Source organism: Gymnoscopelus microlampas, assembly GCF_963454915.1.
Source record: "Gymnoscopelus microlampas genome assembly, chromosome: 7".
Classification (NCBI taxonomy): domain Eukaryota; kingdom Metazoa; phylum Chordata; class Actinopteri; order Myctophiformes; family Myctophidae; genus Gymnoscopelus; species Gymnoscopelus microlampas.
Genome location: NC_139944.1, coordinates 46,405,238 through 46,420,531, shown reverse-complemented (window position 1 = coordinate 46,420,531; position 15,294 = coordinate 46,405,238). Strand labels below are relative to the sequence as shown.

The window sequence follows — 15,294 nt, the reverse complement described above, 5'->3', positions numbered from 1 at the left end:
CAGGGTTCCATGAAGTTGATCCTTACCATTCTGTAACTCTGACAGTGTACAACTGGAACCAAATAGACCCTTTTAGGATCCATTTGTGCACTGTCAAAGTTAAGGGGGACCTTGAAATTTAAAAGTTTGAGAACCACTGGCATACAAGATCAAAATGCTGTCAAATGAACTATTCACAATATAACTAATAATATTAGTTAGATTTTGCCTTCCAACAACAAGGTTGTATTAGTTAATTATATAATTAACTAATACAACCTTGTTGTTGGAAGGCGAAATTAACCAAATGTCCCTTTCGGGCCTACTTTGAGCTTATTGTAGCACAGCACTATAAGAGCAAGCTGTAAAATACCTGCTGTAGTGTAAATATGGTCAACATTTATTCCTACAATACCGGTGCTAGATCGGACCTTTCAATTCAATAGCCTACTCAGCTGTCTGAAGAACTTGCTTCAAGTGTGAAGATGAATGATGGATGTGCAGTGGAGCTGATGCATTTATAGTTGTCATAAGAGCCATGGAGACCAGTGGCAATGCATAGGCTATGGTTACTTCCAGGACAATGAATGATCTCTCCAATCAGTGATCCACCAGGGTGTGAGAGTAACAAGAAAATAACACCCAACTAACAGCATATTGTTTATTTACAAGAGAGTGTAAGTTATATTTTATACATTTTATGAATCTCCAGAAAAGGCACATGGGAAATATCCATTGCAAACTATAAACATAAGATTCAGAGAATTCCAATTTGGTAAAAGGCACATTGGTAAATGTGGGACAACAGAAAAAAACAAACAAAAAAGTATGAATGGGTAATGTAAAAACAAATACAAATAAAAACATAGCCTAACATTTTCAAACTTAATAAATCCTAAGACAACCAGATAAGCTGGCAATCGTGTCTTCTTCCCAACACCACGATGCTACAAGCAAGTTGATTTCATAGTCTGGTGTAGCCAAACAATCAGAGATCTGCACCTACCGATATGCCTAGTGAAATCTAAAGTCAATGTAGTGGCTAGAACAGAGGCAAAAACCATAATCAGTGTCCCAATATGAAGAACTACCCCTAAAGTATATACACTTTATACTTTAGGGGCAGGAGTAAAGTATTATACATTCTTTTAAATCTCAGAATTGTTTCCACCCAGTTTTAGCGGCTACATTGAATTTAAATGGGACGATAATCGTTCATCGTGATAAATAAACGCTCACAATAATCGTATCGCAGAGATTTTAATTTATCGTGAAATTGTCCTCCGTCATACACCAGGATGAATTAGCTTTTGTTGAGCTGCAAATTCAGTACCACTTAAACCCTCTATACTTGATAAAACGGACCTGTAAATAGCGCATTTGGCTTATTTCACTCTACACAAATCGATTTGCCAAAAATAGCAGATCTACAAGCTCACAGTGGGCTTGTAGATCGGCTATTTTTGGCGAACGTAGCCCCCAGAATAGGGATGCTGGGGGTTCAAGTGGTTAACAAAAGTGACATTTTAAGTTTTAAGCATATTTTGATTATCGCGATAATATTGTTAATTGCAATATTTTTTGTAATTTAATTTTGCAATGAAATTTTCATATCGTCCCATAGTCATCATCAGACGTATGAATGGGCAGAGATCTCTGATCGTCTGGCTACACTACACGCCTTGTTGATTTCTTAACAGCTTGAGAGCAAAATGGTCAAGAAAATGTGACTTAAATCATCCCAGCTTTGCAAGGTTTCCTTCATCTTATAAAAGCAGGAGGAAACAGAGGAACGTAAACACAAAAAAGAGCTATGCCTACACAACTAAACACAGCATAAACAATAACAGAATCAATAATCTTTCACCAAATGCCAAAAATAATCTTGAGATGAGTGGTGCTGCTGCTGCTATGATGAGAAATATGGACATTTTGTAACACAGTACAGTGGTGGTATTTAAGATATGATAAAGGCAAGGTATAGGGGGACAACATGGTCAAATCAAGTTTGACATATCTGGAAGGTATGGGCAAAATTAAAAGACTACATTGAGAGATTTCCAATTTCAGGTGACTCATGGACACAAAAATGGAAATTTTCACCTGGGTAGGGGGACAAGACACAAATTCCCTTCAGACTTCAATACACCCATCTGTCTCACAGAGAGCACAAACTATTTGACGCAGCCCTGTCTGACAAGGCAAATGATGACACATTTCATGGTGTTCTGACCGATACTGTACTTGTACTGGAGTACAAGGCAGCTCCAATTGCATAGTTAGTTAGTGTAGGTATTCATCAGAACTAACTGAAAACACTTGCAGTGATGGAGCAAGCCAAGTTTGTTTACAGTTCACCACTTATCCTTTCTTTTGCCGCAATCATTATGTCCATGGAATGTATGGATCCTGAGTGTGTGTGTGTGTGTGAGTGTGAGTGTGAGTGTGAGTGTGAGTGTGAGTGTGAGTGTGTGTGTGTGTGTGTGTGTGTGTGTGTGTGTGTGTGTGTGTGTGTGTGTGTGTGTGTGTGTGTGTGTGTGTGTGTATATGTATGTGTGTGTGTGTGAGAGGGAGAGAGAGAGTGTGTGTGTGTGTGTTTTACGTGACTACTAAAATTGCACCCATCCTGTTTGGACGGTGTCTTTACTGGAGCTGTAGAGAAGATGGATGGATAGATGGATAGATGGATAGATGATGAAGACGGGGGGGGGGGGGAGAAATGGTGACAACAATGAAGACAAACAAAGACTGATATAATAAATGATGATGCAATCAAAGCAAATGATGAGACAAATGATCTTCTCCACTCCCAAAACATACCTGGTGGCACCAGCAGATGTGAAATCACCCCACATGTCAGGTGTGGGTTGTGCTGCTGCTGCTGCAGGGCCCGGGGAACCAAAATCTAAAAGAGAGGCTGCCACTGCAGTATGGAAAAAAAGAAAAAGAAAAAAACAAATCCCTTACAGCTTACAGATCTGTGTCAATACGCAAGGATATCCTCTGTATCAAAGTTTAACGAAGACTGTTATGAAGAGTTAGAAAAACACAACACTCACCAGCGTTTATTTGTGTAGCTGGGGTTGTTTGCTGGCTTTCAGGAGGTGGTTGGAGGCCTCCAGCCTTTGGTCCCGGGGGAGGTGGGAGAAGACCGCCGCCCATGGGCCGTGATTTTGCGCCGGCCTTCGTTTTGATGTTCTAAGGAATATACATTGGCGTTTATAAATGCCCTTTCTCGTAAAGTGTATTTCTTTATCATTCTAAAACACTGGTGAAACCCACCCCAATGTTGATCTTAATAGTCTGTCCGTCTTTAAAACCAAGATCCAGTGGTGCTGCCGCGGGAGCTGATTCTTGTTTTGCCAACTCACCCTCTTGCTTTACCCACCTGCAGGGTCAAAAGTAAGTGACAAGAGTTTCAGAGCGTGTTTTATAATCTCAACTGAACCACACAGTAAAATCCAGAGTGATCTGAGCAACTCACTTAAAGTGGTCTTGTAGGGCCACGTTGAAGTCAAAGGAGTCTCCACGATCAGCAAACCCCAAGCCAATAAATGCATGACGTCCTTGATCCAAAGTATCACAGAAAAATAAATAAAACATTAAGGTCCTTGATGACAACTGCATTAGAATACTTGGATGATTTGATTAGGAGAAAAACACCAATTTGCAATAGCTTGCTTTTGAAAGAATAAGTGTTGTTTCTTTATTTCAAAATAAAAAAAACATATCTCCTTTTTATGGTGTGGCTCTGCAGGAGTCTAATCGTCTGGAAGGTCTGTCTGTGTGTATGTCCGGAGCTAATCTCATAAACCGCTGGGACAAATCTCTCGTGCACACTGCCAGTAGGCCACAGTACTAGTACCTCCACACATAGCGTATATAATTACAGAGCAGAACACTACACTGCACAATTAAGGGTCAAAATAAGATGAACTTATATTAATTTCTTATTACAGTGACTTACCATTGCCATCCTCTATTCGTATCACAAAATATCTACTGGAGTCTGTAACTGCTTCAACAATAACTCCAGGATACTGATCCACAGGAGCCTGGGCAAACAGCTCTCCTGAAAAACACACATTTATATTCATCATTGCCTCACACACTTTGCAGTTTAGTTGTGAAATGAATGCAACCAAAATGTTTATTCAGCTGAATCTTGCAAAAACGTAAAGATTTTTTTTTGGTCATAAGTTCTGTTTATCTGTGGAAAATAGGCTGTCACAATAATTACTTTTTGGCATTGAACATTGGAATATGTAAATGAAAATAAACAGTATGTTTTAAATTCCTTATAGTGCCAAATCACAACAAATTGTCTCAAGACACTACATATAGAGCAGAGACCCGACATTGTCCCACCCTGAGCAAGCATTTTTGCTTGCTCAGGGTGGCAACGAAAAACTCCCCCTTAACTGGAAGAAACGTCAGGCAGACCCAGGCTCTAGGGTGGGCAGCCATCTGCCTTGACCGTGTCAAAGCGATAGAAAGAGAGAGATGCCTTTAAGAAGAAAAAGCACACGGCAGATATGACAAATAGCTTTCATATACAAAGCCGAAATATATAAAGAAATGACTGATAATGACAGGTACCAATAATCAAAATAAACAATGTACTATGGCCAAAACAGGCAATATCCTTGTCATCCACAGCCACAGGAATCATGCTTCTTATTTGGGTAGATTCGAGGCAAGGAACATTAACATGTTGACCTTATCTGTGTGCAACAAGATTACATAATTGAAAGACTGTGGGAAAACTATGGAAATATGACATCTGTTAGTTTCATGCAGCTGTTCTTATACGGATGAATGGAAATTATTCTAACGATTATTTAAAATAATTGCGTTTAGTTCAAATAATTGCAATCAGGCGATTATGTAATGATTTTGACAGGCCTAGTGGTAAAGTGAAGGAAACGTTTGAATGTGCATTAAACTAAACTAAACTAAACTAAACTTGAAAATAAAGTTGATCTACGTGGTACTTAATGTCTTTCTAACATAACATGGAGCTCAAACCTACATGCCATAGTTATTTCACACAGTTAAGGTTTTCAAGACAGTTCACAATATTTGTACAATTTCTAATTATGTTTCTTTTCTTCATGTGGCCAACAAATAACATTAAGCAGTTACCTGTGTTTTTGTCCTCAAGCTTGATGTAGGCTACCTTTCCTTTGGCAGTGATCTTCAGCCTACCACTCCATGAGGGTTCGTCCAGCTTCCAGTCTGCTGCCCTGGAACAAGACAAAAACAAAACTCCTTTATGTGCCTGTCATCAATAGGGCAAGTTGACCACATAACTCAAGTCAGCCACAGCAGAATGCTTTGATGGCAGGAGGAAGTGAGAGTGAGAGTCAGAGCAGAGGAATAACCTTTATGCTTCCTCTGAACAGCCCAGAATCAACAAACAGCTTTTGTCAGAGCATAGGAACATTATATGTTGTAAAAGATGGGCTGGCACGTATTGCGGTGCATAGTTACTGCATTTGACATATCCAGCTGCTCTGCAGCAGACATATTTTTCCACAGTATCATGTAGCCTGTCCTGTCTGACAGGAAGAACCATGGTGATGGAAACTGGTTGACATTTAGCTCCTTACAGAACCCTGTATACCTTTTTTTTTGAATGACGGTATCCTGTCATCCCAAATACAAAAAAGGGTCTAGTTGACATTGACAACACCCTCAAACCCTGACATTTATGTTGCACTACTGTCAGAGTGAGTGTTGCATGTATGTATGGTTGCAGATCTGCAGTAGTCTATTGCAGATCTGCAATCACACATGCAACACTCACTCACACACGTCAGACCTGCTAAACACCTCACAGTGTGCGATTGATAACATGTACTACGCCTGTCACGTGATTATTGCCAAATAATGAACATGTTGTACTACTCTCTGCTTGCATCACTATTTGTAGTATAAATGCGATGCTAGTCAAACTAACGACCTACACTAACTAAGACCCAGTCTGTAAAACACACTGCCACAAAAGACAAGAGGTTGCACGTTTATAAACCTCATAGCAGGGCTTCCTGATATAGATAGACAGAGTTAATGTTAGCACAGTTAGCTTGGCTGATTGACACTTTGCCTTCTGCGGGGCAGTTAAATGTGTCAGTTCTGACCAAACCACGTCATGCTTACCGATATCCACGGTTAGATGCACGGGGTGGGATCCGGTAAACGTGAACCTCCGGCTTCACGCAGACGATAGATTCATAACTGTTGTCTTCTGACAGAGCCATTTTTGCTATTAGTTTTACTTTTACTACAACAAAACTTCTTCCCGAAATTCAATGGACGAGCTTGGCTTGATTAGAGAGAGGAGGGAAGAACGAGAAGCCACGGAACCTCACACTGCCCCATGTGGTGAGGATGGTTGGTGTGTGTGTGTGTGTGTGTGTGTGTGTGTGAGAGAGAGAGAGAGAGAGAGAGAGAGAGAGAGAGAGAGAGAGAGAGAGAGAGAGAGAGAGAGAGAGAGAGAGAGAGAGAGAGAGAGAGAGAGAGAGAGAGAGAGAGAGAGAGAGAGAGAGAGAGAGAGAGAGAGAGAGAGAGAGAGAGAGAGAGAGAGAGAGAGAGAGAGAGAGAGAGAGAGAGAGAGAGAGAGAGAGAGAGAGATATATATATATATCACACCACACACACACACACACACACACACACACACACACACACACACACACACACACACACACACGTATTTGTTTTGTTAATTTGTTAATACATTCATTCATTAATGCTATATGTATAAATATACATATCTTTGATCTTTCTTTTGACCTGTTTCTTTGCTCCCCCCTTCCATAAAACTACAATTGATGGAGCTTGCACACCCACCTCTTTACACCTGTAGACCTGTGATCTGACAATTATATATGTTTTGACTGATTGATTGAATACTTTATTTAGAAATTTGCAAAAAAAGCACAGAAAATTACAGTTCTATGCTAAATAGGATTAAACCCAAGAAAGCACTATGGTTTAAGTTGTGTCCATTGGGGTCTTGTGTATTCAATTCATCGAAAGTTTGTGTGTGTGTGTGTGTGTGTGTGTGTGTGTGTGTGTGTGTGTGTGTGTGTGTGTGTGTGTGTGTGTGTGTGTGTGTGTGTGTGTGTGTGTGTGTGTGTGTACGTACGCATGTATATACTGTATCTCTTAATTTGCTGCATCAGCTCCACTCACATAACACTAACGGAATCCTATTATCACAATGTGTCAATTCAACAGGTTCAGATATATTTTAGACAACCTAATGAGCTCAACAGATTATAGGACTGTTTACATAATTAAGGCAATTAACGCTCCATTCACTAATTTCATCCTGGAAGATAGTCTTATTTGTATGTTTACTCTTCCATACAGCTACAGTATATTCAGGTCACACCCATCACATGCAGGTTCTCTTGAATGATCGATTAATACATTCTAGGGGTTGTCTTTTCTCAGATGAGCAGATTTCCAAACCATCTTTCGGCCTCTTATCTGTTGTCAATAGATACTGATACATTTTCAAGGAGAGAAATCCCAAAGGAAGAAAGAAAGAAACATCGGAATTTGATTTGGTAAATTGCAAATTGAGTCATATCCTCTAAAAACCTTTACACATAAATGATGTGGCCAGAAACATTCCAGACTAAGGCTTTTAAGAGAAGCGAGTGCTGTTGTGCATTAGGAATTACCTGTTCAGTGCCAACAGAATTTTTCATTTCTTTCAGGTTTAATTGAATAAAAGACACATTAAGCTGAATTACTACAGGATATTCTAAATTGCTTGTGATGGAATATCCTAATGTTCATGTCTGACAATTCCTCCATATTAAGGGTTGTGCTCTAGCCCTTTTTTATGCTGGTGTGGTGTTTGACTGTACATATCAGTTTATATCAGAAATAAAGTATCACAAAACTATTTATCTTTTACTGTCTTTATTAAAGGACAATTGAAATTGACAGTGGTTTTCAACTTTCAAAATGAAAAGCAGATGACATTAATTCAGCCTTGACAGGAGGTTGTGAAGCAGAATTACTTGGATTTGCTACGTTGTGTTCTCAATTTAAGATTGCGGCAAACCCTTTTGAATATCAGCATTTTCATAAGGGCCCTGGGCTTCTTGGTGGCTCAGTGTACCAAGGTCACAGACCATGTTTTCATTGTTTGGTTTGAATTCAATTAACAACCTTGCATGTCACCCCAGTCTTGTTTTCCTGTTTCTCTTTCTTGTATCTATATAAATTCACAAAACCTGTGTATGACTGTCTGTGTATTTGTCCCGGCCTCCCGGGCATAATGCGGGCACACTATCTGACCTTAAACTTGCTGTGTATGTTGCTGATGACCCAGGGGTGGGAAATCGGTCGGACCAATGGTTATCGAGAACCGGAGAACCACAAATGCTTGCGGGTCTGTCTAGGATGCACGAATGTGTCTGTGGGGGTCCGCACAGCGGATCTCCTGACGATATTAGGGATCCGCTTATCTCCATATATAGTCAATCGGTCTAACGTAGTGGGTAACGCTATGGGTACTCTGACAACGAGTAACAAGTTCAACGGGTATTGCATAAACGGGTGGGGCGTGAATTCCCAACTTGTATTGTTCACGACTTGCATCGTTCCCGAGTAAGCCGGTGGCCGTTTATAAATAACTCATTGATTGTAATACCGTATCTAACGTTATTAGTATTGTTCTAACAGGTACAACACTGGGTATTCCAACAACGGGTACAGCGAGAACTTTGACAACAGTTGCAACCGGTATTGCATAACCTTGTGAGGCATGCATTCACAACTTGCATTGTTCCCGACGCGCATCGTACCCGTTATGAGCTTTTAGATCAGCCATTTTCACTATTTGTCATATGACGATTGACGAAGTATATAGGGCTTAAGTGGTTATGGCATACAACACCCAAGAAGTTAATTTCTTCATTGGTCACTCAACACTGAATTTCTGGCCAACAGAATGAAAGTTAGCTCTTATTCTATTATAATTCTTTGAAACAATTTGGCACTTAATATATGAATATTACCGCCCAACTACAGCACTCAATTCTTTTATATCTATATTTCACTGAAATCACCATGTGACACTTCTAATTCTAAGTCTTGACAATAAATGAAGTCCTGATAAACTCCATTCAATAAAAAGTGACAGGAGTCGTACTGTACGAAATGAATGAAAAGGAATTAATATTAAAAGGTATTGGATAAAATGTTGGTTTTGGTCTTCCAATGTTCATTTTAGCCATTGCCATTTGTTATACTTTACTTTACTTCTATTTTTGGTTTCCATTATCAACTTGCCTGACTTTAAATAATTGTCAAATCCTTACCCCCCCCCCCCAAAAAAAAAACTAAGAAACACAGATTAAGCCTGGACTGTTTGCTACAGAGTGTGTACTGAGGTCAAGTTTGTTCTGATCAACACCTTGTTGGAATCAGCTTGCTGGCATTGTTTGGCCTGCTACTCTCTGTGCACCAACTGCTACCTTTACACTTTTACACTTAAATGTAGCCGTTAGAAGGTGAATCACTTAAAGTTTAAGTGATTCACTTACTGTATCAAACAGGTTGGTGCCTCCTTGGTTGTGAATGGTTATGGGTGAATGGGTGAATGTAACACACATTAAAGTGCTTAGGCTAAAGGTGCTATAGAAACATGTGAAGGGTAGATCGGTGTTCAGAGACTCTTAGTTGCTAGACAGCTGTATTACAGTTGGCTGTAAGAGAGGTTTGGCTTGCAAGGTGGATTAGAAATAGGAAGGCAAAGCAAAAGCTGAGATTTATACAAGATTATTCAATTTTCAATCCCCTTCATTGTATTTGATCCTAACGTTTCCCAATTTTAACAAAACCTCATAAGCTACAAGAAATACTTTTCATCTATTCTATACCATGCCATTTTTATACCACTTTAAAATGGTGCATTTCTGCCCCAAAATGCACAGTTAAAGGAATACATTAAAGGAACTAAACTATTTAAAACAAAAGATAATTATAAAAATAACACAAGTAGTTATTAGGCTAGGCAGTCTTTAAAGATAACCCAAGGATTTGTTTTATATTTATTGCTGTATCAAGGTAAGACCTAGTCGCACTCTGTCCCTTCCTTACCTAATTGATGGCCAGAGGCCTTGTATCCACTGAGCACCCTTTTTCTAGCTAGTAGCACTAACACAGAGGCTTGTGGTTCTAGATACTGCTGCTATGCATCTTAAAACGTTATTTGAAGGCGCGCTTTTGCACAATAATGATTTTTTGGAATGTTTGCAGCTTCTAGTGTCTACTGCTCTGAGTGCTAAACACAGGCTCAAGCCCCAGTGCTTTCATTCAGTTGAAATCACAAACAAAAATCCAATACTTTAATGGACACAAAGCCATACTCCACGTTGCATCAGTGATATGGCCAGCTCCTGCGTTCACATTTCTCCTGAGAATTCCCCCAATCTTTCTAACTTTTCTTATTCTCCTGGAGGAGTTGCGAACCGATGCCATGGCTCAAAGCTAGCAAATGACATAGTAGGGGCGTCATAGGGCTGCTCGTGGTACATCGTATCACAGTGTGAGGGGACCTGAGGCAATACCCTGTTCACAGTGTGGAACAGAAGGGCTTTCTGATCCCCCCTTCCAATGTCACACACAGGAAAGAGACGATGCAAAAAGCAAAGTGCATGCCAGGCAGCAGAGTGAAGAGGGCACCAGTCTTCATTTCATTGAGTATTCCATCTTCATGTTTCTAATGTCAGTCAATTCTTTTCATATCCCAACACTCTGCCCTTCACAAACAATGCCACTTACACATGCCCTTTAACCTCCACCCTACATGACCACTTGGGAGTGATGGACGTTTCCTCTCAACAGCCATCTTGTTCTTGTATTTATCTGCAGAGGCGGAAGCCTGAGGTACCATCTGGGCCGGTTGGTTGACGGATCAAGTGACTGTTTGGACGAACTGGTTCCGATGTCTGCTGTGCATTTGCACGAATTTGCCTGTAGACGAATTAAGACCGATCAAGAATTACAGACCAGCATTATATTACCCAGCCACCCACCCACACCACATTATTACTGATATTATAATTGATAAAATGTGTACCTTTCCTGACATGGTTTGTCCTGGGGCACATCTTCAGAACTGGCACTACCTAATATTCTTCTACGAGCCTCTGCATACTCGGCCTCCCGTTGTGCCAGAGACTTCATCTGTTGAGAAGGACGGGAGGAGGCAGCAGAATTTCCTGTAGTGCCATTATTTGAAGGACGCTTCAAAATTCTAATTTGTGGTGGCGGTGCTGCAGGCAGAGAATCATCCTGAATTACAATCGCAGTCCGCACGGGTGAGCAACCTGAACTCAAACTCGACTTCCTACATAGCAGAGGCAGAGAAAGAATAAAATCATTAATTAATAACTTGCGGCTATATACCTAGCCAATAGTAGCCACATTTAGATCTATTTTTGCAAAAACTTCCCTCTTCACTTACTTTGAGCTTTGACTTAGTTTGAGCTTTGCCTCAAATCTTCTGTCTATTTCCTGCAGAAAATAACAAGAACACTTAATAAGAATATCTGGAATATGAAAACATTGGATAAGTTCATAAATCTTATTATCACAATATCTAAGATTTTATGTTGCTGATTTTGTAAGCTTCCCTGCTGACACGCTGGAGATATAGAAACTGCTAATTCATTCGTGTGGAAAAACTAGGCTACTTGTCCCTGTGCTACTAACTTATAATGAATACTTCAACTCCTTATTTAGTGGTTTTGCATTTTACACAGCTACCAAATCCTTAATTTATAACAATCAAACAAATCTTATACATTATTTGGAGTCTATATATATATATACATACACACACACAATAAATATATATATATATATATATATATATATATATATATATATATATATATATATATATATATACACACACACACACACACACAGTCACACACACACACACACACACACACACACACACACACACACACACAATATTATAATATACAGTTCGGTTAAGGAAGGGAAGGCTATGCTTGGTAGAGGCCAATGCGTGTACCTAACTAACTTTACTCTGTTTGGGAAGTGAAAAAATATGATTACATTCCAACTCAACTGTTTTTACAGGCGCAGTTGATGAAATGTTGCGAGTGTTGTTTCCGCAATGGGTGGGGCAGAAATATTGTGGTAGGAAATGGGAATATCGACCACCTTTATCTCTCCAGATTGTACTACACTATTTAGATGAAGGTGTGAACAGTTTGTCCACGTCAGGACGATGTTTTCAGTGAATCTCTGGATAAGAAATGAACGCAGTCCATCAAGGACTGCGTTCATTTCTTAACTAGAGATTCACTGAAAACAGCTAGCTTCCTGACGTCTATCAGTGCTAACTGGGGCCTTGACAGCCTGTCTGTGCAGGAAGTCAAGCTAATCGGTACACATTTGGAAAACCCTCCAATTTAAACCGATAAAGAAAGACACTAAACTACCCGTCTGCCTGCCTCTGAATATGGAATCATCATGCAGCCTCGAGAAGTATAAAATAAGCCTTTCTCACCCCGCTGTCTGCAGCTTCTTCCCAGCTGTCTGCAACATCCTCATCCTCCATCATGTTTACAGATTTTTCGTTCGGTTCTTCTTTTTCTTCGGGTTAGGTAATTTCCCATATCCGCTGAGACCGTTACAGCGCTCTGGCGGTCTGGAATGGTAACGCATGCTGTTCTACACCAGTCTCTGTGCTACTGTACATCCTCAGACTGGAGTTCCTTGGCTTGTTCCTCCTGAAGAGCAGTCAGATTCACCAGTGCAGGATACAGATGCCAGGTTCATTGTTGACCTGGCATCCTATTGTTTATGGGCCTATAGTTTCAATGTACAGATTTGTTTATGTATTTATATTAAACTGTTTAGACTGATGATATAGGTTCTTGTTTTACCTATGATCCTAGATCCTACTAATTTCTATGCATTTGATGTATTGCCTCGTGTTTACCTTGCTTACTGTAAATCGCTAATGGATTAAGAGTGTCTGCTAAATGTCTAAGTTGTAAATTGTACAGGTGGTTCACACAGTCCCTGGTTCAGGCCCAACAAGTTGTACCTGAATTGTGGAATGAGAGAAAAGCCGTCCCCATGTCCGTGGACATGGGGATGGAATAGTCTCCTACTCCTGAGGTTTACATGGGCATTAAAACCAAGTGTACCTAAGAAGAAGGCTGATGTAGGCTACCTCTAGAGTTGCCCCAGTGCTAGGGACAGACCTTCCAATATTTTATGACTTGATTCAGGAGAGTGTATGTGGAGTTTATGTAGGGTAGTCACTCAATGAAATGTGAAGGGAGTTCACTATTACCCCAGCTGCGGAAACATTGCCACCTGTGCTGTGACACTAGAGAGAGAAACACCTATAATAGTTCAGGGACCCCTGATGTTCTTGGCTGTAACAGACACATTAGAGACAGAGTGCTGCCTGTCCAAAAGGCACTTCCCCTTTTTCCAGCCCAGCTACATGGAGGGAGGAGTGTGTTTCTGCTACATATCACAACAGCTGGGCTGGGGCAAATGGAAGTAGCAGTTAGAAGAGCTAAAATGTCTCTTCTCCATTTGAAGTTCCTCATTTTAAGTTTTAATTTAGCTCAATCACTGCCATCCAGATGGCGGTAATGTGAAGTGATGATTGAGAGAGGGGATAATCAGTGTCACTTGCTAATGTGTGCGTTGGCCTTTAATGTCTCATTGTTCACGTCTAAGAGTTTTAGTGTGGGATGGCCAATGATTTTAGAGGCAGTGTGTGATGCTGCTGATCAATCAAACTTTATTAAGGACACATGGTCCATGCTATGATTGGTGTGTGAACGTTTGTGTACATATAAAGTATGTTGTTAAGCACGCTTGTGTGTGGTGTATCACTGTTTATGTGTTGTGAGGGAGGGAGATGTTATTTGTGATAGAGTTGAAGCACAATATAGCACAATTGAACCAAATAATGTAACCATGAACATGTTTTCAGCTAAAAGTGTCTTTTTATCCCCACAAGGCCTGGCAGGCAGATCCCGGCCTAGCAGAGATCTGCACTCAGAGGAGCACACTTTTATAGTTATATATTACCTGTACACGTTAAATTACACACAATTTCAGATAAGCAATATCCAGGAATTCACATTAAAGACACCATCACTATCACAATTATCACTATCACTCAAACAACAAATCACCACAAATCCACCCAATATAATGCTGCGGCTTTGACCCAGTCTTGTTAGTGTTTTTATACAGATGTTTTGCCACACAATTTACGCAGACATACGGTACGGTATGTGAAAGAGAGTGTTTATGAACCCTTGCTGAAGTACTGGAAACATACAACAGCAATTACATTTCATACAATCGCAATTTGAAAAGATCTCTTATCAAATGAGGTCTGAATTTACCAAGGGGTGTTTCTCAAATGCTTGACATTCCAATGATGGAAGCATGTCTGAATTTGAATTTTCATGAACCTAAAAATGTTTTTGTTGTTGATTGTATTCCTATGGGGATCTAGAACAATTTTAGCTTGGTTGCTCAAATGGCAACTTTGGGCTCAACTCTGGTAATTTGCATAATCCAAGATGGCCTCTGAATGCCATGGTGAAAAGTTTGCATTTGACTTGTCCTATGTAACACCTCTGATTCAGGGTTTTCATGTGTGTAGAATCCATTTCTAATGTTATTTTTTTCAATTGCAGATCAATATCACGTGTTAAAGGTCATAGGTCATAGTTAAGGTCTCTCTCGCACCTCCTCATCCAAGCAGGCTTCTACGCAGGCAGCAGGTATGATCACTGGTTGACATGGAATGATATGTATTCACCTCACCATTGACAAGCAGTTGTTTGTTGTAACTGAGCAGGTATCCTGGAACCAGCCGGTGCAGTCCTAATTGGGCATCCCGGTGGGATGCATATTACAGTCATCCCTCAGCTGCATCGCAAAACTGATGATGGAGCTACTCTGACCTTGATTCCCCTCATTTCGGCACAAACATGAATGTAGATGCTCTAACAGCCATGAAACTTCTTGATTCTCCATCCAAATTTAAAACTGACCTAAAACATGGTTGTCCTCACAATATAATTGGACTTAGCGATAATTTGTATCCCCTACTAGCTTGTAGAAATGCAAACAACACACTCCCTCAGCTAGATCCATGGCAGGAGCCCCATGTGAGTGGCATCCACAGAGCAGTACCTGGACACTATGCTCATCCCCATCCTACATGGTTGACAGTGGGTAGACAACTTCAACCCCCACCCT

General features: G+C 40.3%; 2 protein-coding genes across 4 annotated transcripts; both read right to left on the bottom strand.

The window, feature by feature from the left end:
• Window positions 1–626: 626 nt before the first annotated feature.
• Window positions 627–6,312, bottom strand: necap2 (NECAP endocytosis associated 2). 3 transcript variants are annotated; one of them, XR_014601114.1, is made up of 9 exons: window positions 6,142–6,312; window positions 5,125–5,225; window positions 3,947–4,051; window positions 3,464–3,545; window positions 3,262–3,367; window positions 3,039–3,177; window positions 2,800–2,902; window positions 1,122–2,631; window positions 627–1,086 (listed from the first exon to the last, which is right to left on the bottom strand). XR_014601114.1 is itself a non-coding variant. In XM_084062074.1 (8 exons), exons 1-8 carry the CDS (start codon window positions 6,240–6,242, stop codon window positions 2,589–2,591), a joined length of 780 nt encoding a protein of 259 aa, XP_083918200.1. In that variant the 5' UTR covers window positions 6,243–6,312; the 3' UTR covers window positions 627–2,588. The 3 variants fall into 3 exon arrangements, 1 of the variants encoding a protein (XP_083918200.1); XR_014601115.1 differs by having other exon boundaries at window positions 627–2,409; window positions 2,506–2,631; XM_084062074.1 differs by having other exon boundaries at window positions 627–2,631.
• Window positions 6,313–7,920: 1,608 nt separating this feature from the next.
• LOC311048791 (SUZ RNA-binding domain-containing-like) lies at window positions 7,921–12,620 on the bottom strand. The gene is made up of 4 exons (XM_084062084.1): window positions 12,557–12,620; window positions 11,477–11,526; window positions 11,090–11,359; window positions 7,921–10,983 (listed from the first exon to the last, which is right to left on the bottom strand). Exons 1-4 carry the CDS (start codon window positions 12,608–12,610, stop codon window positions 10,872–10,874), a joined length of 486 nt encoding a protein of 161 aa, XP_083918210.1. The 5' UTR covers window positions 12,611–12,620; the 3' UTR covers window positions 7,921–10,871.
• Between the last annotated feature and the right edge of the window lie 2,674 nt (window positions 12,621–15,294).

What these genes read in the sequence shown, in the direction of transcription:
- necap2 (XM_084062074.1), bottom strand. Translation starts at nt 6,242, where the DNA reads ATGGCTCTGTCAGAAGACAACAGTTATGAATCTATCGTCTGCGTGAAG. An exon ending in AGCTACACAAATAAACGCTG is followed by an intron (nt 2,903 to 3,038) that starts GTGAGTGTTGTG and finishes TCCATACTGCAG; the next exon opens with TGGCAGCCTCTCTTTTAGAT. An exon ending in ACATCTGCTGGTGCCACCAG is followed by an intron (nt 2,632 to 2,799) that starts GTATGTTTTGGG and finishes TCTTCTCTACAG; the next exon opens with CTCCAGTAAAGACACCGTCC.
- LOC311048791 (XM_084062084.1), bottom strand. Translation starts at nt 12,610, where the DNA reads ATGATGGAGGATGAGGATGTTGCAGACAGCTGGGAAGAAGCTGCAGAC. An exon ending in AAGAAGCTGCAGACAGCGGG is followed by an intron (nt 11,527 to 12,556) that starts GTGAGAAAGGCT and finishes TATTTTCTGCAG; the next exon opens with GAAATAGACAGAAGATTTGA. An exon ending in GACAAACCATGTCAGGAAAG is followed by an intron (nt 10,984 to 11,089) that starts GTACACATTTTA and finishes ATTCGTCTACAG; the next exon opens with GCAAATTCGTGCAAATGCAC.